We start from the raw sequence: 25,103 nt of genomic DNA, 5'->3' as shown, positions 1-25,103 counted from the left end.
CGGAGGGCTTCCCCCGTCGCCATGGCGACGGGGCGGGATGACGTCATCGACGTCATCGACGTCGTGACGTCAAAGGGGATTCCGATCCACCCCATAGAGCTGCCTGGCACTGATTGGCCAGGCAGCGCACGGGGTCTGGGGGGGGGGGGGGCGGCTGCGGCGCGACGGATAGCGGCGAATCGGCGGGTAGCGGCGGCGATCGGGCACTGCACGCAGCTAGCAAAGTGCTAGCTGCGTGCAGCAAAAAAAAAATTATGCAAATCGGCCCAGCGGGGCCTGAGCAGTGCCTTCCGGCGGCTTACCCCGAGCTCAGCTCGGGCTTACCGCCAGGAAGGTTAAGAAAGAAATGGGAAAAAATCACTATTTCTCAGTTTTTGGCACTATAGTGTAACGATCGGTGTCAGCACACAGAGAGAATCTGATTATTGGTGATCTGCAGTATCACCAAGCATACAGATATATACCTGATTATTGATGATCTGCAGAATCACCGATAATCCAAGTATAACTAACCTCTGGACACCTATAAAGTGTGAGTGTTTGGTGCAACAGTAATGACTTTGAGTTAGACCACCCGAGGAGCAGGTGGTCTTTGGCAGTATGGGCAATACCGCTCTCTGAGAAGTGCAAAAACCTTCCAACAGCCTGGGACCTCAGAAGAGGTGGAGCCCCAGGCCGAAAGTAGGAAGGACCTGTGAGTGAGTGACACCTGATAGGTGGATGTCACTAGCAGGTCTTGAGACTATCTCTAATGGAGAGAGATAGCTCTCAAGGTCGGGCAAGCCGGGTCGGCAACACACGGACAGACAAGGTACAGAGACAGAAGACTGATTCGGTATCCGCAGGCAGGGTTGGCAACAGATAATCAGATATGCGTAGGTACCGAATCAGAAAGCAGAGGGATAGTCAGAAATGCAATAGGTCATAACAGATATCAAAAACAATGCCTAGTCTTGGGTGTGAGGTCCGTGGTCTCGACACCCTGGAACTAGTCTGAAGTATAACAGAATAACACAAGTAATCTGGCTCAGTGTGAATTCCCAGGTCCTCCTGGTTCTAACACACTGTAGGATCTGACTAAGGTCTGAGTGCTTCCACGTAAGTGTTCGCAACGGCAGACAACCTGAGACTGACCAGCAGTAACTATATATAGAGCGGCGCTCTCCGGCGCCACCCATCAACGATCAACCAATAGTCACTTGCTCTGAGGTCAGCTGACCAACCTGGTCAGCTGATCCCTCCTTGGTTGTCATAAAGGTTCTGCCTCTCAGTGTGCGCGGGCGTATTCCTCAATCTGTGTGAACTAACAGACCCAGCCACACCAGACGCACGCTGCTGCGTGCAAACCGCCGCGCTGGACGCGGAATCAGCAGCCTTGCTGTCAGTACACGCGGCGGCCTTTCCGCGTTTTATCATATATAGTTTGAAATTAATACATGCTACCGTAATTAAAACCCATGTATTTTATTTGCCCGTTTGTCCTGCTTATTACACCATTTAAATTATGTCCCTATCACAATGTATGGCGCCGATATTTTATTTGGACATAAAGGTGCATTTTTTCAATTTGCGTCCATCACTATTTACAAGCCTATAATTTAAAACCTTATAATTACTATACTCCTTTGACATGCATATTTAAAAAGTTCAGACCCTTGGGTAACTATTTGTTTTATTTAATTTTTTTTTTTTATTTAAAAATTTATTTGGGTAATTTTTGATATGGGAGGTAAATGGCTAATTTTAAATGTAAAATAATGTATTTGTTTAATAAAAAATTGATGTGGGTGTAGTTTTACTATTTGGCCACAAGATGGCCACAGTCAGAAAGTCCTGGAAGCGAACGATCACGCTTCCAGGAACATGAATGAGGACGGAAAACTTTTTTTAACTCAGAAAAACCGTAGCCTCTGATAAGAGGCTGTCTGTTTTTCTGTGGGGGACTTCGATCAATGAATGGGAGCTTATAATCCCATTCATTGATCGCTGGGCTAACGGCCGTCGGGAGCAAGCGCAGCCTATCTGAACGAGAATGTTTGTCCAGATAGGCTTAAAGGACTTACGAGGCCAGATTTGCAAAAAAAACATAAAAAAAGTTAGATACCTGTGCGTGTTTGCAAGGCACGGAGGACGCCGTCCGCGCCCTCCGTGCCGTTCCGCCTGGTCCCCGCTGCTTAATATGCCCCCGAACGACCCCCGACCGCACGGCCCGGGTCGGGCTCTCTAGCCTTCACAAAGATGGCGGCCGGTGCTGGCCGCGGCTGCGCAGTCCGCATAGCCGCGAGTGCGGCTGCGCAGCTCTAAGGCCACCTCCCCGATCCACGCTACTGTTACGTGGATCGGGGGGTTGGCCTTAGAGCTGCACAGCCGCACTCGCGGCTATGCGGACTGCGCAGCCGCGGCCAGCTCCGGCGGCCATCTTGGTACAGGCTGGGGAGCACGACCCGGGCCGCGCGGTCGGGGACCGTTCGGGGGCATATTAAGCAGCGGGGACCAGGCGGAACGGCACGGAGGGCGCGGACGGCGTCCTCCGTGCCTTGCAAACACGCACAGGTATCTAACTTTTTTTTTATGTTTTTTTTGCAAATCTGGCCTCGTAAGTCCTTTAAGTGGTTAAATATTCCCCTTGAAAATCAATAGGTGAATTTTGATTGGCTTTTGTGGTCTCCACTCACTTTACTGAATATTAATCCTAGTCGCCAAGTGACCAACTGTGCAAAGTTTGAGAACCCTGCCATTCACAGTGTAAAAATGGCTGCAGTGTACATTTCCCAGTGAAATATGTGTTTGTCTCCGCCAACTTTTTGGTTATAGGGATAAAAAGTATGCTTTGTGCTTAGTGGTGTTTAGTGATTTAAAGCGGAACTGTAGATAGAAAATAAACACATTGTTTCACTTACCTGGGGCTTCCCCAAGCCCCCAGCAGCCGTCCTGTCCCGCGCTGCTTCTCGACGAGCCTCCGTTCTCCCGCCGCCAGCTACTTTCGGTTTCGCCTCCGGGCCACTGCGCCTGCGCGGCTCTGACCACGCGTATCCTTTATTCGCGTTCCCCGCTATTGCAGAGGGCAACGCGAAGAAAGGATACGCTTGGCAGGGCTGCGCTGGCCTCGACTTACAAGTCGAGGTACGGGACGGAGTGGCGGCAGGAGAACGGAGGCTCGGGCAGGACCGGCGCGGGACAGGACAGCTGCTGGGGGCTTGGGGAAGCCCCAGGTAAGTGAAACAATGTATTTATTTTCTATCTACAGTTCCGCTTTAAGCACCAGCATATATTAGATATATAACATTCTTCTTTATTAGACTTGTATACAAAGATGTAGAAAACATTAAGGGCCTTTTTCCACTAGCCTGCGATTTGCGATTTGATTCTAATCGCAAGGTACATGAAACTAATGGAAACTGCAGCAGCAATTTCCATTAGTGCGATCCGATTGCGATGCGATTTTGGTCAAAGCGCAATCGTCGTTCTTTCCCGCGTTTTGTATGCGATTGAGCTGTACTATGAGTATAGTAGCTCAATCGCAATCGCATGGTGGAAATTGAAACGCGATTGCAATCGCGATCGCATTTCATAGTGGAAAAGAGCCCTAAGAAAAAGAGCCCGCAAGCCATACAATGGAGTTTTAGCTTCTTGTTAATTATCCTGGTTTCAGCTTCAGAAACACGTCCATGTATGTATTGCTGTATATTGGAATATACCTCTGACCCTTCAGTGATATCATAGCCTAGGCTACTTAGTATGCTGAATTCTCTTCCCAGAGCATTCTGGGAGACCAAGTATTTTTTCCACAGAGCTGCACCTGCCAGCAATAAAGATGTAACCACCTGTGATACATTTCAGAATGTAAATCTGAGAGAGGAAAGATTTTACAAGGAAGGGGCAAATATTGACTAAATGATTCATAAATGCATATTGTAAAATATAAGCAATTTTTGTTATTCTTTAAAGATAACAGGTACTCTAAATAGCCACTCTCTGCCAGTACCTCTGTGAACTGCCGAACTTCTCTGACCCCCCCCCCCCCCCCCTTCCAATCCTGTCTTAAACTCAGTGTGCCCCTGCTTGCTTAAGGTGTACCCGAGGTGACATGTGAAATAAGATAAATGTGTATGTACAGTGCAAAACTTACTAATAAGCAGGCTGTTCGTCAATTTATTTTGCTGCCTGAAGGCAGGCATGGAAGTGCTAGCCTCTGTCTTGTCAGTACCTGGTAGGGAATATAGTAAACTTCACTGATAAGCAGATTACAGCTATAAAATATTTCCTGGCAGAATACAATTTTTATAGACAGGGGAGGGACAGAACAAGGTCAGTAGTTCATGTATTTTAACTCTGAGATACTTAATAGACTGTATAAATGTATAAATAAAACCATGGGGTATCTAAAAAAAAAAAAAAGGTAATTTTTAGGAGTAGGAGAGTCAATACAATTATTTAGCTCATCAGTTTATTTTCACCTTGGGTTCACTTTTAAATTCCCTACGTTTTCCTATGTCAGAAATTCCAAGTATGCCGTTAACCCTGTGAAAAATATTTTTTTTTTTAGTCTCGAGTGGATTAATTCTCTGGTGATCTGGTGCCTGGCTGACATTTGATGCTATAGAATTATGTTATATATTACACTTTTAATAAAGGATTTTTCTCATGGAGGGTGAAGGCAAGTGGTGATAATATACAGTAGATTTATAGTCCCTGGTATGTAACATGCGGACATCCACCTTACTTGGCAGAAGCAAGGTTTCTTATTCCTGAATACCAGAGAAGCCAACGATTAAATAATGTCTGAGTTTTTATGACAAATGGGGAAAAGGCAGCCATATGGGTACTCTTCCAGGAAAGGTCACGGATTGTTTAAAAATACACTAATATTCTTTGTGCATTTCATTTTAATCATAAATTCAAATTGAGCATTGCTTCATATGTGGTACCAGAGGACAATTAAAATGCTCTCATTTTCTACATCTGAAATGAAAGGAAACCAGAGTGTGGGCTGGTGCTCACCTAAAAGCGCTAGCATAATCGCAAATGCTCAGCGTTTTTAGAACTGATATTTCTAATCAATTCTAGGCATGTTCCTAGCGATTTTCTAGCTGTGCCTAGCGATTTTTGGAGCATTTTGGTGTAGCAAATTTTTATTTTTTTGTACAGTAAAGCTAGAAGTGCACGGCTTTTGTAAAAACAAACGATTAGAAAATTGCTCTATTCTAGAGCTTTTTAGAGCGATTTTCCACTTTCCTATACTTAAATGCTGCAGGACCCACGTTAGCGTTTGGGAGAAAATCACATTGCTCTGGTGTAATCCATCCCATACAAATACACTAGCCAAGCGTCTTTCAAAGGGCTAGCGCATTGAAAGGCACGAAAAAGCGCTCTAGGTGTGCATCAGCCCTGTTTTGTAGTTCTAATAAGTAATGTTGAGATTTTTATTGACGTTTCGAGACTGTTTGCTATTCTATCTATTCTCTTCTGCTGGTCACTTTACACCACACATGCATGCAATGTATAAACCTACTCTGTGACTTTTGTATTCCAGAATTCACCACTGTACCAGTATCTACAAGATTTGGGCCACACAGATTTTGAAATATGTCCAGTAGTGTCACAAGAGGAGCGCCTGTCAGAGAATGGATGTCGAGGACTGGCCAACCCTGCTGCAGAGGTGGGAATGACTGAAGTGGGAGTCTGTAATAGTGACATCATGTGGACTAATTTTGCTTGCATATGCCGAAAAAGTGTTGTTACTCTGTGATTATACTCAGTGTAGTGGAGGTGTCTTGGCACCTTGTGGGAAAAGACCCCAGAGACAAAAAATCAGGAGCCCAATAGTGTGGTATGTTGAGTAAAAAGTGTATTAGAAATAGTAGAAGCACCACTCATAAAGGGGGGGTTGCAGGGGAGCAACCGACCACAGGAAGCAGATGGAGATCTTAAACCCGTCTCCACTCGGGGTGGTCCTTTCGGACCTGGCTTAGGTCGCACTTCTGGAAAAAAGATGAGGATAGAGGTCCACCATGGTAAGAACCACGGGTGTTCTGTCTCCTCCTGTCCTTACCAACTTCTCCTGCACTGCTACCCTACGCGCCGTGGGATGGGTTAAAGAAGATGCCTGCTGGGTAAGTTTATCCCTCTCGCACTGCCGCTCAGGTGCTTTAATTACCTGGATGAAATGTGAATGAAACTCATTCAGATTTCATCCGGTGAGCTTCCCTGCATGAAGGGGTAGCCTATACAGTATGTTAAATTCCATGGTAAGCTACATTTTATCAGTTGCTTTTACAACATAAGATGAATAATATATTTGTTCCTATTTTCAGCCAGGCATATACAGGAGAGCACTTTCTATTTTACAAAGTTGGAACCCTTTTGTTTCGGAAAAGAAAAAAGATGAAAGAGTGCATCTGTTGGTGAGTTACTTACCATTGGCAGTGATATCCCCTCCCTGTCACACTGTTCTGATAAGCCTGCACACTATCACTGAAGGCTCCACCTATTGTCTGCCCTGGCCGGGAAGGGTGGGGGACACATCTGTTTTATCTGAAAACCCCTAACCCCAATTTTTGAAGGGGGAGCTCAGCATTTGTATTGGTGATGCCATTCACCAAATGTGGACTTGGGCAAAGCTGTTAACTTGCTGCAAAGGAAGTTATCGTCAGTATACAGCATTGACCTGGTGATTTGGAAGGGTGACAAAAAGTCTGCAATCGGCATTGAATATTAGAGGATAATGTTTAGCAGTCTGTAAAGGTACCTTAAAGGAATACTTAAGTCACTAAAAAAAAAATGACTTTTACTCACATGGGGCTCCCCTCAGCCCCCTGCAGCTGAACGGTGCCCTCGCCGTGTCCCTCCGATGCGCCTGGTCTCGCCGGCGGCCACTTCCGGTTTGGCCGTCACCGGCCGACAGGCTGTGAACGCGGCTGATTATCCGCGTCCCCGGACGCAATAGCATTATAGAGGGCGCTATTGCGTCCGGTGACGCGGATAATCAGCCGCGTTCACAGCCTGTCGGCCGGTGACGGCCAAACCGGAAGTGGCCGCCGGCGAGACCAGGCGCATCGGAGGGACACGGCGAGGGCACCGTTCAGCTGCAGGGGGCTGAGGGGAGCCCCAGGTGAGTAAAAGTCATTTTTTTTAGTGACTTAAGTATTCCTTTAAGTGACATGATGAAATTAACCTATGTATACTGCACTAATCCTAAATCCCCCCCCCCCCCCCCCTCAGAGAATTGACCCCACATGCTTTTCAGGGGTGCATGGAGGTGGAGACAAGCCCCATGTCCTGATAATAGGTAGAGGTACTTCACAGGGGGGGGGGGGGGCTGTAAGGTACATGTTTTGGATCATGTGGATCTCTATTGCTTAGGATGGGGCCCCACACTCAGGAGATTTATATTCCCTGAGAAGGACTTGAGTGGGGGAGCACTGTTCTTTTTTTTTTTTTTTTTTTTTTTTTATGTGAATAAAAAAAAATAAGTGTCTGCCATGCGTGCGCTGTGTGAGCATTAAAGCAGCAATGTGTCTTCGCACTCTGACTCGGTGAAGCACGCAGATGTGAACACTGTAGTTGTACAAAACAGAATTAGAAACTTGTTATTTATTTTAGATGGTATCCAAATTCTTAGTTAAAGAGAACCCAAGGCATGTTTGTCAAATCATATTAGGACACAGAGGCATGTTTTGTGTACAGTGACCTGCCTCTCGGTTCTTCTATTATGCCTCCTGCCATCCCCCCCCCCCCTTAAAAAAAGCGACAGGCTAGCGACAAGCAGATTATCGCCAGCCTGTTATTTACCTCTGCGTGTCATTCCTGGCCGCTCCCCCGCCTCCTGTATAGCACGACTCCGCACCTGTTTCCCTTCCCTACCCGCCTCCGTAAGCTTCCTCCATTCAGAAGCGGAGGTGGGGAGGGAAGGGACGCAGGCGGTGGAGCCACGCTGAAAATATCACTTTCTACTTGTGTCATCACACTCCCATTGTTATCGATTGTGTAGGCCAACAGCAGCCTTGGTTAAAACAGTTTGTGGTTTTCCAAATGCAGCATGTGCCAATTTTCCTGTTTGGAAAACATGATTTTATTGCAACCACATTATGACTGCGGTATAACCACAATATAAATACATCTCTGTTTGTTCATGCCATGGGTCCATATACACAGCCCCATAGATCTTCATAAACATAAAAAATGGATTATTTGAGAGTTTAGTTTCTTGTGATGCATTTCTTAATAGTTTGATTATATTGTTCAGTGACTATATTAAATAATTGCAGTAAGATGAAAAAATAAGTGGGCATTAGCATTAAAGGATCACTATCGTGAAAAAAAGTAGACAGTTAAATGATGACAGAACCGACAGGTTTTGGGCCAGTCCATATCCTCATGGGGGATTTTCAGAGATTTCTTTGTTTTCAACAGCATTTTCAGAACAGCAGTTGCAAAGTCTAACTGACAAAATAGTGTGCAAGTGAGTAGGGATGCTAGCTTGTATCTTACTATTTTGGCAGTTAAACTGTTGTTCAGGAAATGCTGTTGAAAACAAAGAAATCCCCTGAGAATCCCCCATGAGGAGATGGACTAGCCCAAAACCTGTGGGTTCTGTCAGAATTTAACTGCCTACTTTTTTTGGTGATAGTGGCCCTTTAACTGTGTCATACCGGGCAGACTGAACTGTAATCTGTTTTTCATAACCTAAAGCGTTCCAACATTTAAATCTTGGAGTTAAATGAATGCCACCATTCAGAAGCCTTGTGAGGCAAGTTGCATCGTTCAGTAGGATGTCTGGTTATCCTTGGCATAATGAATTGCTAGACTTCAGGCTAAAGTTGGTGGCTTAGTTCTGTGGGATGCAAATGACTGTGACTACTGTTGCTCTAGATGTAAATTCCTAAGCTTTGCTCTGCCTCTTGGCCTTGGCTGATACTGTTTTAGTATGTGTAAGTAAACAGAACTTGCATTCTTGGCTGGTGGACATGTCTCTAGCCAGAAGCCCACCTACACTCCATGCTGATCACTGTGAGACCACAGCTGCTTCATCTTACTGTTTACATATATGCATATGTTTATTTGCTTATGTAACTTATATACAATTTTACATTATCTGATTGGGATGGGACATTTCCCTGAAGTTAAACCCTAGTTCCCACACTTTTCATTGTTAATAAAGGTGACTAGGCCACTATGCTATTACTCATAGAGTATTTATATTTGATGCTGATTTTCAGAAAATTCCTTTTGGAAAAGTCAGTCACATGAGACAGAGATGTGTGCAGAAAGTACAGAGATGTTAGCAGAGTGGGATTTGCCTTCTCACACAGGGCCATTACCTGGCCACACCCACCTTTCTTTCCTGCTGATAGTTTAAAGTGAACCGAGCACCATTTTTAGCACCCATGGCATATCCGTAGCACCTTAATAATTGCATATTAACAATGTGGTTCTTTACCTGAAAACAAAAAAGAATTCTATTCTACTTCTTATTTTGACATTTAAAACGTTTTTACAAGCTTTTATTGTCCTAGTTCCAAGGCCTGCTGTCCACAGAAAGAGGAGAGAGCAGGCAGATAAGGATTGCAGTAATTAGCAGTAGCAATAAGCAAACAGAAGGACAATGTACTTCAAAAGGTTAAGCCAGTCACACTTGATTACATTCACACCTTCACCTGGATAAATAAGGGCAGAGGAAAGGGAGTGGGAAAATGGCAGCTCCTACAGCTATTAGAAGCCAGGACAAACTGCAGAAAAAAATAAAGATGCTTGATTCCCTTTAAACAAACCTGAAGTGAGAGGGCTATGGAGGCTGCCATATTTATTTCCTTTTAAACCATTCTAGTTGCCTGGCAGTCTTGATGATCTCTTTAGCTGCATTAGTGGCTGAATCACAAACCTGAAACGAGCAATGCAGCTAATCCAGTCAGACTTCAGTCAGAAACCTCTGATCTGCATGCTTGCTCAGGGTCTATGGCTCAACGTAATTTGAGGCAGCGGATCAGGGGAAAGAAGGCAGTTTGCATTGTTTAACAGAAAAAGAAATACGCCAGCCTCCATATCCCACTCAGATCAGTTGTCCTTTAAGCAGTAGACTTGTATTGGAGCATTCAGGAACAAAAACGGGTGTGAAGAAGGGCTCCGTTCAGAACGGGTAGTGTGTGTTCCTGAATGCTTCAATACAAGTCTACTGCTTTTAGCCTGTGGTGTGCCGGACTACTTTCTTGAATTTTAGGTAAACAGCAGTAGGTGTGATGTAAAATCTGGTTCATCCAGCTCCACGCAGAGAAATTAATAGGTGTAATTTTTCAGCACTATCCTTTTATCAAGTATTTGTTCAGCCGCATATAAAAATGTTGACTTTTAATTACTTTTCAAGAGAGCTGCGATTCAACTTCTAGGACCCCACAGATCAAGTATTGATTTATTAACCCTTGCAATGAAATCAGTGGCTAAGGAGCTATAGGCCCTAGTGCAAGTTTTACATGGAGCCTCCCAAACATTCTTTACATGACCATTAATTGGCGCCCAAAAACCTGCCAAGGACATCCACAGTATGAGAGGTGTAACCAGAGGAGGGACCATAGAAGAGCTAATGCTGTGGTTGAGAGAGGGCCTCTAGTTGGCCTCTGTGGTCCAAGGGCCCCAGTGCAGTTACAACCTTTGCATCCTCTATTGCTATGCCACTGAGTGAAAAAACACAGATGAGTTTTTAGTAGAATTGGTACAATGTATACCTGTGTTTATCTCATCATGTCACGTGTCATTTTGGGGACACCTTAAGCACAACTTTTGTTTGCAGTCCCACCTCCTTCCATGTGTATTCCTCACTGCTGCATTGCAATATGTTGTATTTTATGTTTATTCTGTTAATTTGGAAATATGAGATGCACAGCATCGGTTTTTCTTTGTCATGCTATTAACGTGTACTAGATTTACTGTGTTTTTGTTACTTTTTTTTTTTTTTACTAAAGAGCTGAGATGAATGCACCTGTGCCCATATGGTGATTAAGCAGCATTAAAGGGTTAAGAGCCATCTGTTTTTCTTTCCTCCACCCTGTTAGGATATTGGGTTCCGACTTGATAGCCTGCGAGCGATTCTGCTGCAGGAAGTCCTGATACAGGAGGATGTGGAGCTGATTGAGCTGCTTGACCCCGGGATCCTGTCTGCTGGTCAGACCCATAATCAACACAAAGGACATCTTCCAACCCTGCGCTCCCTAGCAACACCTAATATTTGGTACAGTATAGAAAATGAAATCACTTCTTTGCAGCTGCTGCCTTTAGTTGATTTTAACTGCTTACTGTATATACAGTGACGTTAGACACCAAGCTTTATCTATCTGATATTGTCAGGCTAAGCATATTAAACTGTCATTACCAGGCTGGCATTCCACTAATTAATCCTGCACTTTTACATGGTTACAGCCATCAATAAAAACTGTAGCTATGGCTACTTCTGAACTTTTCTCCTTTATTATGAACTCTATTTTTTAATGTCCACAAACAGAACAAAGTCATTAATTTTGATCCAAGAGGTGAACAGATGGCAAAAGTTGAAAGACTGTGAGCTTTAACCGTTTGACAGCCGTTTTTCAACCTATTAGGGGCTTATTATCATATACTCGTTTTTGAAAATGCATGCATTTTGCAATTCGCAATTTAACTTTAAAGGACGCAATTTAGTGTTTCCACTAGACATAGTCTCTAAAATGCAAATAATTCCGACTTGATATACGTTCATGCATATTCTGTATCCACATTTATGGAGCTTGAAAATAGTCCAGTCAAATCCTGTCAAGTAGGGATAATCAAAGAGATGCAGAGTCTTCCGAGTTTATGCAAATGTTTATGCAAAGAAATGCAGCTTGAAGAAGGACCAATAAATTTAAGCCTTGGTTTAAACTGATTGGTCCATTTTCAAACTGCATACATTTCCATATAAATTTGCATCAACTCGAAAGAATTTGCATCTCTTTGATCATCCCTACTGCCAAGGTAGAATTTGATTGGCCCATTTTATGTGAAGGAAAGGTGGGGGGGTTGTTTGTTTTACAGTACACAAAAGTATTGCATGGTGCATTTGCTTTTTTATGTCTATAGAAACACATACAAATGTGTAAAAATGCACGTGTGGCATCTCCAAGTAGTTTGTGGGAATCTCCTCCATAAAGATACAAACACAAGTATGAATGCACAGAAATGCACACAACTGCGCTTTGAATGTGAATCAAATGCATTGTGGTATCTATATGGCAAACTCAAATTATAGTGGCAACAGGCCCTAGAGAAGATAAACAAAAGCAGATGTTATGTTCATATCTACTAATGTGGATAGTTCATCGTTATCTTAGTCCTGATGGAGTGTTTCCATTTTTTGTACAGGGAGATGTCTGTGTTGATCGCTTTCCTCAGTGCTCTGGCCGCACTGAAATCTTGGCACTTTACATCATTATTAATCTGGGGGCCCAGCCTTCTTTTCTTTGCCATTTTTTCCGTCCTGCGAGTGCTGAGAACATGGAGCGCTGCCAGGCTACAAATCAAACTGAAAAAGTACTGTGGCCAGTTGGAGGTGACCGTGGCAAACAGCCGAGCCTTTACCAACCTAGTGAGAAAATCCCTTCGCCTCATCCAGGAGACTGAAGTTATTTCTCGGGGATTCACCCTGTAAGTGTTTTTCAATTCATTTCTATCAGATCTTTGTGTATGTGTTAGTGGAATTGTTCAGCCATTCCAGTACACAAGAGTGGATAAATAACTATAGAATTCAGTGCTTAGTCCATCCAATTTAGGAGCTAATGAGTATTCTTAAGAAGCCTGGGAAAACGTTTTTTTATCAACAAAATTTACATCTTTAAATTAGCTTCTGGGGTTATTCCAACCCTGTCAGTAATGTGTTGATTTACAGCCGTGAGTAAAAGAAAATGCACCCTCTAACAATTCATAGGTTTAGTTCTTCCCATCATGTGGTCCTTAGCAGGTTCTAAACTTATTTATATCTAATCTCTGGTGTAAATACAGCATACAGCAGATTCCACAATGGCATTATTTAATTCATATAAACCCATAATTGGGCAAAAAACTGTGTACTGTAATCCTCATGATTTTAATAGCCTGTAGGCCACCTTTAGTAGTAGTAAACAGTAATCTTTTCCTGTATGACTTTTTCACTCTAACATGATTGAAGAGTTGTTTTTGGCCCACTCTTCTCTACAACTGTGATCCCGTTCATGGAGGTTTGTGGGCATGTGTTTACGCACAGCTCTCTTAAAGTCCTTGGCAGAGGCGGAGGTCTGACTTTGACTAGGTCACTACATCACCTTTTCTTTTTCAGCCCTGGTCTTTGTTGTTATGTTTGAGATTATTGTCCTGTTGCATGACCCAATTTTGGCCAAGCCTTAGCTTGTTTTCTGACCTTAGTGTCACTAACTTTAATATTTAAAGAGACTCTGAAGTCTCCCGAAAATGAGGTTTTATATTTTAAAAACCTCATTACCATTATTGCCCCTCTTAAAACACAGCAGAACCGCGGCTGAAAACCCCCTCAATCACCCCAAACTAACCCCTTACTCGGCAGGCAAAGTCCACAACTTTCTTGGTCGTGGATTTTGCTGCCGTTTAATCAGCGCGTATCTCCGCTTTTCCCCCAACCCTCTCAGTGAAGGAGGACTGAGAGGGGCGGGGGAGAGGCGGCGATCCAGCCTGATTGATGCTCATAAAGGCAGAGCTGCGCTGCCTCTATGCGGAAGGAGCCCGCGATGTACCCCCATGAGTTTGGGGTCATTGAGGGGATTTTCAGCCACGGTACTGCGGCATTTTAAGAGGGGCAATAATGTTAATGAGGTTTTTAAAGTAAAAAACTGATTTTCGAGAGACTTCAGAGTCTCTTTAAGGAGTTGGATTTTTGCAGTCTGAGCAATGCACAGTCTGACCTTGAGTGATTTTGCTGGGAGATAACAACTTGTAAATAATCTTTCTTGCTGTAGATTGAGGTCGCATTCACAGTGCCACGTTGCGGAGCTGCATTATAAAGTCTTATAACTGAGCTTAACGCACTGCAATGATAATCCTATGGGCCGTTCACAGTGCGATGTCATCGTCGCGTTGAAAATGTTGTGTTGTGGTAACACACTGCTTGCAACTTGAACGTCACATTAAAACGCAACGTTCCACTGAATATGCCCTGATGGACCTTAAAGGGAAGGTTCAGGGAAACCTTTATAAAAATAAAAATCCATATCCACTTACCTGGGGCTTCCTCCAGCCCGTGGCAGGCAGGAGGTGCCCTCGCCGCCGCTCCAGAGGCTTCTGGTCGTCTTCGGTGGCCGACCCGACCTGGCCAGGCCGGCTGCCAGGTCGGGCTCTTCTGCGCTCCAAGGACGGGCTCTTCTGCGTCCCACGCGGGCGCGCTGACGTCATCGGACGTCCTCCAGGCTGTACTGCGCAGGCGCAGTAGTTCTGCGCCTGTGCAGTAAAGCCCGGAGGACGTCCGATGACGTCAGCGCGCCAGCGTGGGACGCAGAAGAGCCCGTCCTTGGAGCGCAGAAGAGCCCGGCCTGGCCAGGTCGGGTCGGCCACCGAAGACGACCGGAAGCCTCTGGAGCGGCGGCGAGGGCACCTCCTGCCTGCCACGGGCTAAAGGAAGCCCCAGGTAAGTGGATATGGATTTTTATTTTTTTAAAGGTTTCCCTGAACCTTCCCTTTAAATTGTTTGTAAATTTCCTTATAACCCTTTCTAGATTGATGAGTAGCAAAAATTGCATTACTAAGTCATTGCTGATGTCTTTTCTCCTTGGCATTGTGTTAAAGTGTACCCGAGCTGAGCTTTGGTACAAAAAGAGATAATTACCTAAAGAGAGGGAAGCCTCAGGATCCTATTGAAGTTTCCCTCTGTGTTCTGCTGTCCTCCGTTTGCTGAGCTCGGCCCCCTGGAAGATTACTGACAACAGATTGTAGGCAATTTATTTGGACTGCGCACCTCCTCTGCCATCAGCCCAGCCGCACATGCGCAGTAAGCCGGAGCCACTCATGCATGAGCAGCTCCATGCTACTACATATGCGTAGCCATGCTTGCATGGCTACTGCACGGCCACGCTGATGCTAAAGGGGGTGCGTGGCTCCGATGTTGAGGGGGGCCGCGCTCGCAAGTTGGAGGACAGAGGATGCTGAGGGAAGCCAAAATAGGATCCTGAGGCTTCTTTCTCTTTAGGTAATTATCTTTTTGTACCCAAGCCTTAGCTCAGGTTCCCTTTAACACACCTGAATCCTCCAGACTAGCAAACATCTAAAATGTCTGCTTTTATAGAGGGGGTCACATTTGCTGATGATCAGTTGATTTGCACTAACCCTCTTCCTGAGAAAGTGGTAAGGCTGTACTTAATTTTTCACATCTTGTAAGTGCATTTTAACTTTTTACGATATTCAAAGTACCAAACTATTGGAGAACTCCTCCTGCGTGTGTTTTTTTTGTTTTTGTTTTTTACAATTGGGTCTTACAGCCTGGGTTGAAGGAGCTGCACGGATGTTTGGCATTACATACCTGACCTTTCATAGCTTCAGCGCACTAATCCCCTTATTGCCACTTACTATTTACCACACCACTTCAGCCTATTGACGTAGTATTATTACAGTCAGGTCCATAACTATTGGGACATCGACACAATTCTAACATTTTTGGCTCTGTACACAACCACAATGGATCTGAAATGAAACGACCACGATGTTCTTTAACTGCAGACTGTCAGCTTTAATTTGAGGATATTTACACCCAAATCAGGTGAACTGTGTAGTAATTACAACAGTTTGCATATGTGCCTCCCACTTGTGAAGGGACCAAAAGTAATGGGACAGAATAATAATCATAAAGCAAACTTGCACTTTTTCATCTGGAATGCATAGACCTCACCAGATGCTGGGTTTCATCCCTGGTGATACTCTGTCAGGCCTCTGCTGCAACTGTCTTCAGTTCCTGCTTGTTCTTGGGGCATTTTCCCTTCAGCTTTATCTTTAGCAAAGGAAATGCATGCTCAATCGGATTCAGGTCAGGTGACTTGGCCATTGCATACCATTCCACTTCTTTCCCTTCAAAAACTATTTGGTTGCTTTTGCAATATGCTTTGGGTTATTGTCCATCTGCACTCTGAAGCACTGTCCAATGAGTTCTGAAGGCATTTGGCTGAATATGAGCAGATAATATTGCCCGAAACACTTCTGAATTCATCCTACTGCTTTTGTCAGCAGCCACAGCATCAATAAATACAAGAGAACCAGTTCCATTGGCCACGCCATACATGCCTGCGCCATGACACTACCACCCCCATTCTTCAGTGATGAGGTGGTATGCTTAGGATCATGAGCAGTTCCTTTCCTTCTCCATACTCTTCTCTTCCCATCACACTGGTACAAGTTGATCTTGGTCTCCTCTGTCCATAGGATGTTGTTCCAGAACTGTGAAGGCTTTTTGGATGTTGTTTGGCAAACTCTAATCTGGCCTTCCTGTTTTTGAGGCTCACCAATGGTATACATCTTGTGATGAACCCTCTGTATTCGATCTGGTGAAGTCTTCTCTTGATTGTTGACTGTATGGAGAAGGAAAGGAACTGCTTATGACCCTAAGCATACCACCTCATCACTGAAGAATGGTGGTAGTGTCATGGCATGGGCATGTATGGCTGCCAATGGAATTGGTTTTCTTGTATTTATTGATGTGACTGCTGACAAATGCAGCAGGATGAATTCAGAAGTGTTTTGGCCAATATTACCTGCTCATATTCAGCCAAATGCTTCAGAATTCATTGGACGGTGCTTCATTCACAGTGCAGATGGACAATAACCCAAAGCATACTACAAAAGCAACCAAATAGTTTTTGAAGGGAAAGAAGTGGAATGGTATGCAATGGCCAAGTCACCTGACTTGAATCCGATTGAACATGCATTTCCTTTGCTGAAGACAAAACTGAAGGGAAAATGTTCCAAGAACAAGCAGGAACTGAAGACAGTTGCAGTAGAGGCCTGGCAGAGCATCACCAGGGATGAAACCCAGCGCCTGGTGATTTCTATGTGGTGCAGACTTTAGGCTGTAATTGACTGCAAAGGATTTGCAACCAAGTATTAAAAAGTGAAAGTTTGATTCTGTCCCATTGCTTTTGGTCCCTTCTGAAGTGGGAGGCACATATGCAAACTGTTGTAATTCTTACACTGTTCACCTGATTTTGATGTAAATACCCTCAAATTAAAGCTGACAGTCTGCAGTTAAAGCACATTGTGTTCATTTCGAATGCATTGTGGTTGTGTATAGAGCCAAGAATGTTAGAATTGTGTCATTGTCCCAATATTTATTGACCTTACTTTATTAAATAAATATTGACCTAGTGTAATATGTCGTGCTGAAGTTGTAATTGCCTAATTTTAATACCTGCTAAGAACCAGATTTTATTTTTTTTAATATCCTATTCTGATACAAATAAAATGTAGGATTGAAGGAAGGTGTAATCTGTATTTCTCATGACTGTATTTGCACATGGATTTAGTCATATTGTTGAGTTTATTTACTGTAGATCAGGACATTCTGGGATTTTACTGTACAAATACAATTTGCTCCCTTAAAGTTCATACACACCTACAAACTATCTGACCAACTATCTGCCAAACTTGTCTGTTAAGCCCCATTCACACGCTCAACAGCGGTCTTTTAAGGTACATATACATGTCGGATTTTTCTAAACGACCGGTCGTTTGGACGTCAAATCGGGCGTGTATACAGTCGGTTGTTCAGCTGATAACGCTGGTTTTGATGGATCCGCTTGGCATGCCCGATTTGACGTTCAAATGACCCATAGTTTGGACGTCCAAACGGCCAGTCGTTTGGAAAAATCCGTGTGTATGAGCCTTTATGCAGCACAATTCTCAAACAGCTTTTGTTGTGAAACAAGTTGAAACAACTAAATGTCTGTTGCTATTGTTCAAAAAGCTAATAAGACTGATAAGTCAATCCAACTGTTGGATTTACTTCTTATCAGTCTTATCAGCTGTTTGAACAATAGCAAAACACTTTTTTTTAGTTGTTTCAACCTGTTTCACAACAAAAGTTGTATGGGGCTTAGCAGACAAGTTTGGCAGATAGTTGGACAGATAGTTGGCAGGTGTGTATGAACCTTAACATTTATTATAAGAAATTTACATAGTTTCTACTTTCTACACTGTCTGCCTGATGCTTTTATGGTATATCTGTATTGTCACTCTCTTACACTTACAAAATCTGAAAAAAAAATCCATACCATGCACTGATGAAAGCCTGAAACAGTTTGCAAGTTGGATTAAATTGCTCTCTATAACTGAATGATGTAGGTGTGTTATAGGGCAGCAGTTATGGATGTATACATGGCTATTAAGGGCATTAAAGTAAACCTGTGTCTAATCGTTTATGAAGTGAGACTCGAGACAAGTTTGTAAAATTTGTCCACTGCTTCCAATGAGCTGCTCTCATTGGCCGACTGTCAAATCAAATCAAAATATAGCTTTATTGGCATGACCAAGATTAATTCAGGCATTGCCAAAGCAGGGGGAAATGAGGGTAGGGACACAGTAGATTAGCAGTTCGTAGACATTTTTAGGCTTACAGTTCATTTAGTATTAAGTATACACTGCAAAAGAAAGATGGATTCCGCTCTATTTATTGTAACATCAGTGGATACACAGTGTTAAAAAAGCTTTTTTAACACTGTGTATCCACTGATGTTACAATAAATAGAGCCTTTTTTTCACCCAGCCATTGGTGTAGCGGAATCCCTCTTTCTTTTGCAGTCCAAATGAGTTCTCTGGATTCCTGACTCCCTTTGGCGTTCATGTAGTTGGTAGTAGTGGGTCCATTCCTGTTTTATATTAAGTATACACTGCTCGTAATACCAAACCATACAAGTTGTTTTTACTGAATGTGGATCTCAAACTCAACTTAAGCCCTAGTTCAGCTTCCTGTTTTAAATTTGCATTAGTTACCAATGTACATAGTTATTTTGTGCATTGCACATCTGTACTTAATTAGGGTAAGTGTTGAAAGAAGCTGGCTGCCAGGTGCATCATTGGAGGCAGAGATTTTGGGATAGTCCCTGATTCTCAACAGTGGTGCCCCAATCATTGCATAGGACAGAATAGTTGTGATATCTTAATGCAAAGTGGTACCGCAGCAGAGTGATCATTTGCACACCAAGGCTGTCTGTAATGAGTCTTGGGTGATGCAGGGCCACAGCACCTGGGACTCCATTGTAGTACGGCTAGCATGGGGGATTCGCTGCACTGCTGAAGACTATAACGTGGTGATGCCGAAGGTGAGTATCCTGTCTTTATTTGCAAGAGTCCAGAGATTTGGGGACACACTGCCTAACTATGGAGGGGGCTCTGGTTATTTTGAGGGTTTGGGAAGGAAGTCTGCCATATTATTTTGGCACATTTCTAAAGGTAGTCATTATAATAGACACTAATAAACATGATTTCTTAGAGCATTTCCCTCAGTTTAGGGTTTAGTTGGGATTTAATGTGGTTTTTGTAGTCACTTTGACGTTACAGTATAAATCCTGTGCATATTAAAAGGAAGCTGAAGTGAAGAAACTAATTTCAAGTTTGATACTTGCCTATGTATAGGGAAGCCTCAGCCATAGAGCCTTCCTAATCCTTGGTCAGTCCTGTCTTTCATGTGTCATCCCTGATTGAAGTTATTTGACTTGCTAGGTGCTTCAGTACTTAGGCACTACTTTGCAGGCGCATGTCTGACTCCTGCATGCACAGTACAGATAATCTGGAAGCAAGTAGTTTTGAAGGCTGCCCAAGGATTACTGAACACCTAGCAGGTCAAATAACTTCAACTGAGGACAGCGCAGGAATGATGGGATTGACCAAGGATCAGGAAGGATCTATGGTATCCAGAGCCTTCACTCTACTTAGGTCAGTATAAAACCTGAAGTGAGTTTTCTCACTTCAGGTTTGCGTTAAGAGTAGGTAAAGCTTTTTTATGCTTGCGGTCACTGCCAGCGAGCTATTGGAATCGGTCTGTCAGGCTGCTTATAAGGCTGGACTTTCTTCATCCACAACACAACCCAGATTTGGAAACTCTTAGGAGGCAGATGCGCAAGACTGGGCTGCATCAGAACCAAGCACGTCATTTCAGCATGCGCTCTTCCCCGCGCTGTTCCTGACCTGGGCACCGCCATAGACATAATGTTATGTCTATGGCCGCACAGCAGTGTAATTTGGGTGCCAGTGATCGCCGGTCTACGAAATACTTCTCCCTCCGAGAGTAATTAACACTGCCCAGAATTAGAGCGGCAGCAGGGTGAGCCGTCATTCTGCTCATCCTGCGCCAAAAACACTGGGCGGCAAAGATCCATGTACGTACATCAGAAAGTAGCCAAAACATGGTTAAACAGATTAGCAGAGGTCCTGAACCCCTTTCCAGAAAACGTAAACCTTATTGAGGCCCCCTGCACACTGCAAATCCAATTTGTGATTCCAATTTTTCCATGGATGCTATCAAAAGAAAAAACTCAACATGCAGTAACGATCCAAAATCGGAATCGCATGTTAAAATCGATTAAAGAACGTAAATTGAAATTGCATGTAGTGTGCAAGAGGCCTAAGATGTGTTAAATAAATCAAGTTAACTGAATGAGACATCAGTCTGGTATAATCGTACTGCATACAAATTTTCTCTGTAATAGTATATACAGCGGTATATCCACTTTTACATTGTGAATCTTAAAATCTATTGATCACATTGATAGGTAAAGCCCAAAAATGATCTGTTAATAATCTTTTCATACTTACTCATCAGACGATACCCAGTACCAAATAATAAATAACAAGCATGTCTCACAAACAACTGTTTTTGCTATTGTGGTCTAGACATGTTCTGGACTCATGCCTGTTTTAAAAATGTTCATTAAAGGACAACTGAAGTGAGAAGAATATGGAGGCTGCCATATTAATTTTCTTTTAAACAATACCAGTTACCTTGCAGCCCCCTTCAATTGTCCTTTAAGATTATGGCAAAATTGCAAAGGAGGATTGAATAATACTTGGTTTTAATACCACCAGTACCTTACTTAGATATATATATATATATATATATATATATATATATAGATATATATATATATAGCAATGGTGTGAATGCTAGTAGTATAGTGAATAATATTTGTTGTAAAAATGTGTAGTGTAAGTGGTTTGGGACATCTGTACAGATGTATCACATTTTACTTTTCAAGTTTGCTTGACAGGGTCAGTGCTGCTTGCCCTTATGATAAGGTTGGAAAACACACTAGCCAGCATCTCCTCGGCCTGCGTAAAGCTGTCTACAGGACCGTCCGGACCAACTTCCGAGTCTCCCGCCTTGCAACACTCTACATGCTAAAGAAATATCCTTTCCACTATTGGTATTGCAATTGATTCCTTAAAGTAATGTGATACTGGGTATACATTTAAATATATAGATCTGTACAGTATTATTAAGGGCTTATGTTTTAGCCCAACTCAACCCAAAACTGAAGTTGTTTAAAATTGTAAATTAGAAGTATTACTTTTGGGACTGCATTTTCAAATATAAAAGTCTGCATTATAGCTATAGATGTGAGACCCCTGTAGTGTGCTGCCTTCCTGGGTCTTAAAGAATACTTTCAGTGTATTTCTTCTTGTAAGTAATGGCATCCTCCTAGTTTCTGAATGTAACTTCGGTGATTGAACGGGTGAATAACTAACCCGGTCGTGGGAAATGGGAATTACTGTTAAACCTTGCCCGTTTGAAAAAAATGCCATGGCAGTATTCGTCCAAGGCCTGCCAAGAAGTCTGGAGCTTTGTGGACACCCACTCCTGTATTGATGTGGCCCGTCCCCAGTTTGGGTGCCGCGGCTTGATAGGCAGCCGTCGAGCTGGGGGCAGGCTACAGTAACACAGGTGGGTGTCGCCACAGAACTCTGGACTTCTCGGCAAGGCTTTGTGTTTCTGAAGGGTGTAAGACTGTCATGCTTTGCTGTAGTCCTGCAGTACTTGCTATGGAAAGCTAAACACTTAGAGAGAATAGGTGGGCTTGGTTCGTGTAATCTTTGCACACAACAAGCGACTGGCTGCTTCCTCCTCCCAGACTTCCCCATGTGGGTGATGATGAGATAATGGGAGTAGTTTGGACAGCTGTTTTTGTCAGTAAAATTGCACTGTTGTCTGCACATGAAAATGAGCTACAGAAAACAGCGTCTAGAAATGTTTTAAATGCATTTATTACAAAAAGTGTACTGCAATACACAAATCTGTATGCATTGCAAATGAATGCAAATTTACCATCATACACATTAAAATAGAGTAACCAAGCAGCTCAGGGTGACCCAAACTACTAGGAATGTGTAGGGGGATAAAAGGGACCAAAAAGCCCTCTTACTAAAAAAGCAAGGCTTGGTGTAATTGCCTTCTTAAAACAGAGGGAAATTTGCAATAATTCAGTTATAAATGAACATTTGTGGTTACCCACAATGCACTACTACTAAATATGCAAATTATCCCTTTTCGCCCTTGTTAAGCCAAGCAAACATCCAGAACCGCTGGTATATAGCAAGCCTATAGCTTTAAGTTTTACACAGTCATATCAAACCCACATGTAGACAGCCTGTTTCGGACTTTTGGTCCTCATCAGTACATGGCAGGGATTGATAAGGCTGTATGAAATAGGGCTTGGACGAGTACAACAGAGTAACCAAGCAGCTCAGGGTGACCCAAACTACTAGGAATCCCCCTACACATTCCTAGTAGTTTGGGTCACCCTGAGCTGCTTGGTTACTCTGTTGTACTCGTCCAAGCCCTATTTCATACAGCCTTATCAATCCCTGCCATGTACTGATGAGGACCAAAAGTCCGAAACAGGCTGTCTACATGTGGGTTTGATATGGCTGTGTAAATCTTAAAGCTATAAGCTTGCTATATACCAGCGGTTCTGGATGCTTGCTTGGCTTAACAAGGGCGAAAAGGGATAATTTGCATATTTAGTAGTAGTGCATTGTGGGTAACCACAAATGTTCATTTATAACTGAATTATTGCAAATTTCCTACACATTAAAATGGGAGGCTGAACAGGGGCTTTAGTGAGGATAGAATGAAAATCAAAACAATCTTAGCATGAGGCTGCAACGTTTCAAAATGTCAGTGGATTAGAATACCTCCTGTAGGCACTGTATCTATTTCTCATTCTTGTTTCCGGTAATTAAGAGTCAGCATTTAACTGGTAAATTGGACCTAGAGCATGGTCTTTACAGCTTCAAGTAAACTACAAGAAGCTCCATGCTGAAGATTCAGTATAACGAAGAACTTGATTTCAAAATGTGCAGTGCTAAAAAGAGGCCTCAGCAAAATTTTAAAACATTTACTGGTATGCAAATATTAATCCAGAGTGTTACCAAGAAATAGCTATGCTTATGTGGTTAATATTTAATTTTATAATGGTCAGATTCCATGTGCCATCTCTTCATTTTGAAAGCTGATTGGGGGCCAAAAAGACCATTTCTACTCTGTGAAGAGCAGATGCTCAACCAGTAATAAGCTCAGATGATGCCCTTGCTTTAGTAGATAATACACTACATAGAAAATCATTCCTTATTGTTACGTTACTTTGTTTATAGTAACCATATTGTTCAGTACTGTGTTTCAAGAAACTCATTAACCACTTCACCTCCACGAGTTTTTCGCCTTAAAAAAAAAACAGAGCAATTTTCACCTGTCAGCACTCCTTCCATTAATTCGCCTATAACTTTATTACTACTTATCACAACGAAACAATCTATATCTTCTTTTTTCACCACCAATTAGGCTTTCTTTGGGGGGTACTTTTTACAAAAAAATATTTTATTGTAAAAGTTTTTTGACAGGAAAAAGAAGAAAAAAATGTAAAAAATTCATTTCTCAGTTTTCGGCCATTATAGTTTTAAAATAATACATCCTACCTTAAATAAAACCCACACATTTTGTTTGCCCATTTGTCTCGGTTATTGCAACGTTTAAAATGTTTCCCTATGCAATGTATGGCGCCAATATTTTATTTGGAAATAAAGGTGCAGTTTTTTCAGTTTTGCTTCCATCCCTACTTACCCTAAGCACATCATTTATAAAGTAATTGTAATATAACCTCTTGACACGCATATTAAAAAGTTCACTCTCTAAGGTAACTATTTATGTATATTTTTTTTTTATTGTAAATTTATTTTCTCCCCCCCCTCCCCCAAAGTTTTTTGGGGGTAACTATTTGGTAGTGTGGGAGGTCAGGGGTTAATTTACAATGTAAAAATAAGGGCTAAATAAGTGTTTTATTGAAAAAAAATGTTTAGATGTATTACTATTTGGCCACAAGATGTCCTTGCGGCTGACTTCCTTATGCGTAGTATTAATACGCAAAGAGGAAGTGATGCGTGGACGGTCTTTGTGAATTAAGGCGCTGTCTCATGGACGGCTGCGTTCAGTCACACGGGGACTTAGATCAATGAATGGGAGCTGTGCGGGAATACGCGGCAGGAAGGGACATAGTAGCTACAACCCTGCAAGCAGTTATGGCAGTTTGCAAGGATGTAGTTACTCGTCCCGGGGGAGGGGAAGTGGTTTATGGCTTCAAAGTTGTTGTTTTTTTTGTAGTTATTTTTGTTTGTTTTGGTTTTTTAGTTTGGGTTTTCCCCTCAATATTTCCTATCGAATTCCAGTAGTTTAGGATGTGAACGAGAAGCTAGCAAGTGGAGATATTAGTTGGAATGCATTAATTCACTAGGAATTTATTATATTATACATTTATACATGGCTGATGTTTCTCTCAGTGCATTACAGTGAACATCACTCACTGTCTAATGTCCTTACTTCAAAATAGGGAGTAAAAGGGAAAATTAACTTCAATTACCCCACCTAGTTTTGTCATCTCCCAGGTGAGAGAAAATCCAGTCTAGGTCTGCTGGATCACTTATGTCCACCAATGTTCTCTACTCTTCTCCATACTTAAAGCCAACCCCACACTCACCTCACAGCAAAATGTGATCTGTACAATCCTTCTACATCCTGATCTGGGTCTGAGATTTAGGAGGAAAATTAATTTGTTTAAAAGTATTACTGGTAC

At 42.7% G+C, this 25,103-nt stretch overlaps 1 protein-coding gene across 2 annotated transcripts in view; it reads left to right on the top strand.

The window, feature by feature from the left end:
* VEZT (vezatin, adherens junctions transmembrane protein) overlaps positions 1–25,103 on the top strand; it is a 68,763-nt gene that overhangs the window by 32,693 nt on the left and 10,967 nt on the right. The window contains exons 2-6 of one of the 2 annotated variants that reach the window (XM_068276794.1): positions 5,534–5,659; positions 6,315–6,404; positions 11,046–11,221; positions 12,367–12,648; positions 21,249–21,386. In XM_068276794.1, the coding sequence (XP_068132895.1) occupies positions 5,534–5,659; positions 6,315–6,404; positions 11,046–11,221; positions 12,367–12,648; positions 21,249–21,386 (812 nt within the window). Of the gene's footprint in view, positions 1–5,533; positions 5,660–6,314; positions 6,405–11,045; positions 11,222–12,366; positions 12,649–21,236; positions 21,387–25,103 lie in introns of both variants that reach the window. The other variant, XM_068276793.1, reaches the window with a different exon arrangement.

This window comes from Hyperolius riggenbachi, chromosome 3 (genome assembly GCF_040937935.1).
Source record: "Hyperolius riggenbachi isolate aHypRig1 chromosome 3, aHypRig1.pri, whole genome shotgun sequence".
Lineage (NCBI taxonomy): Eukaryota > Metazoa > Chordata > Amphibia > Anura > Hyperoliidae > Hyperolius > Hyperolius riggenbachi.
Note: the sequence above shows the minus strand (reverse complement) of the source record. Positions and strands in the feature narration are given on the sequence as shown.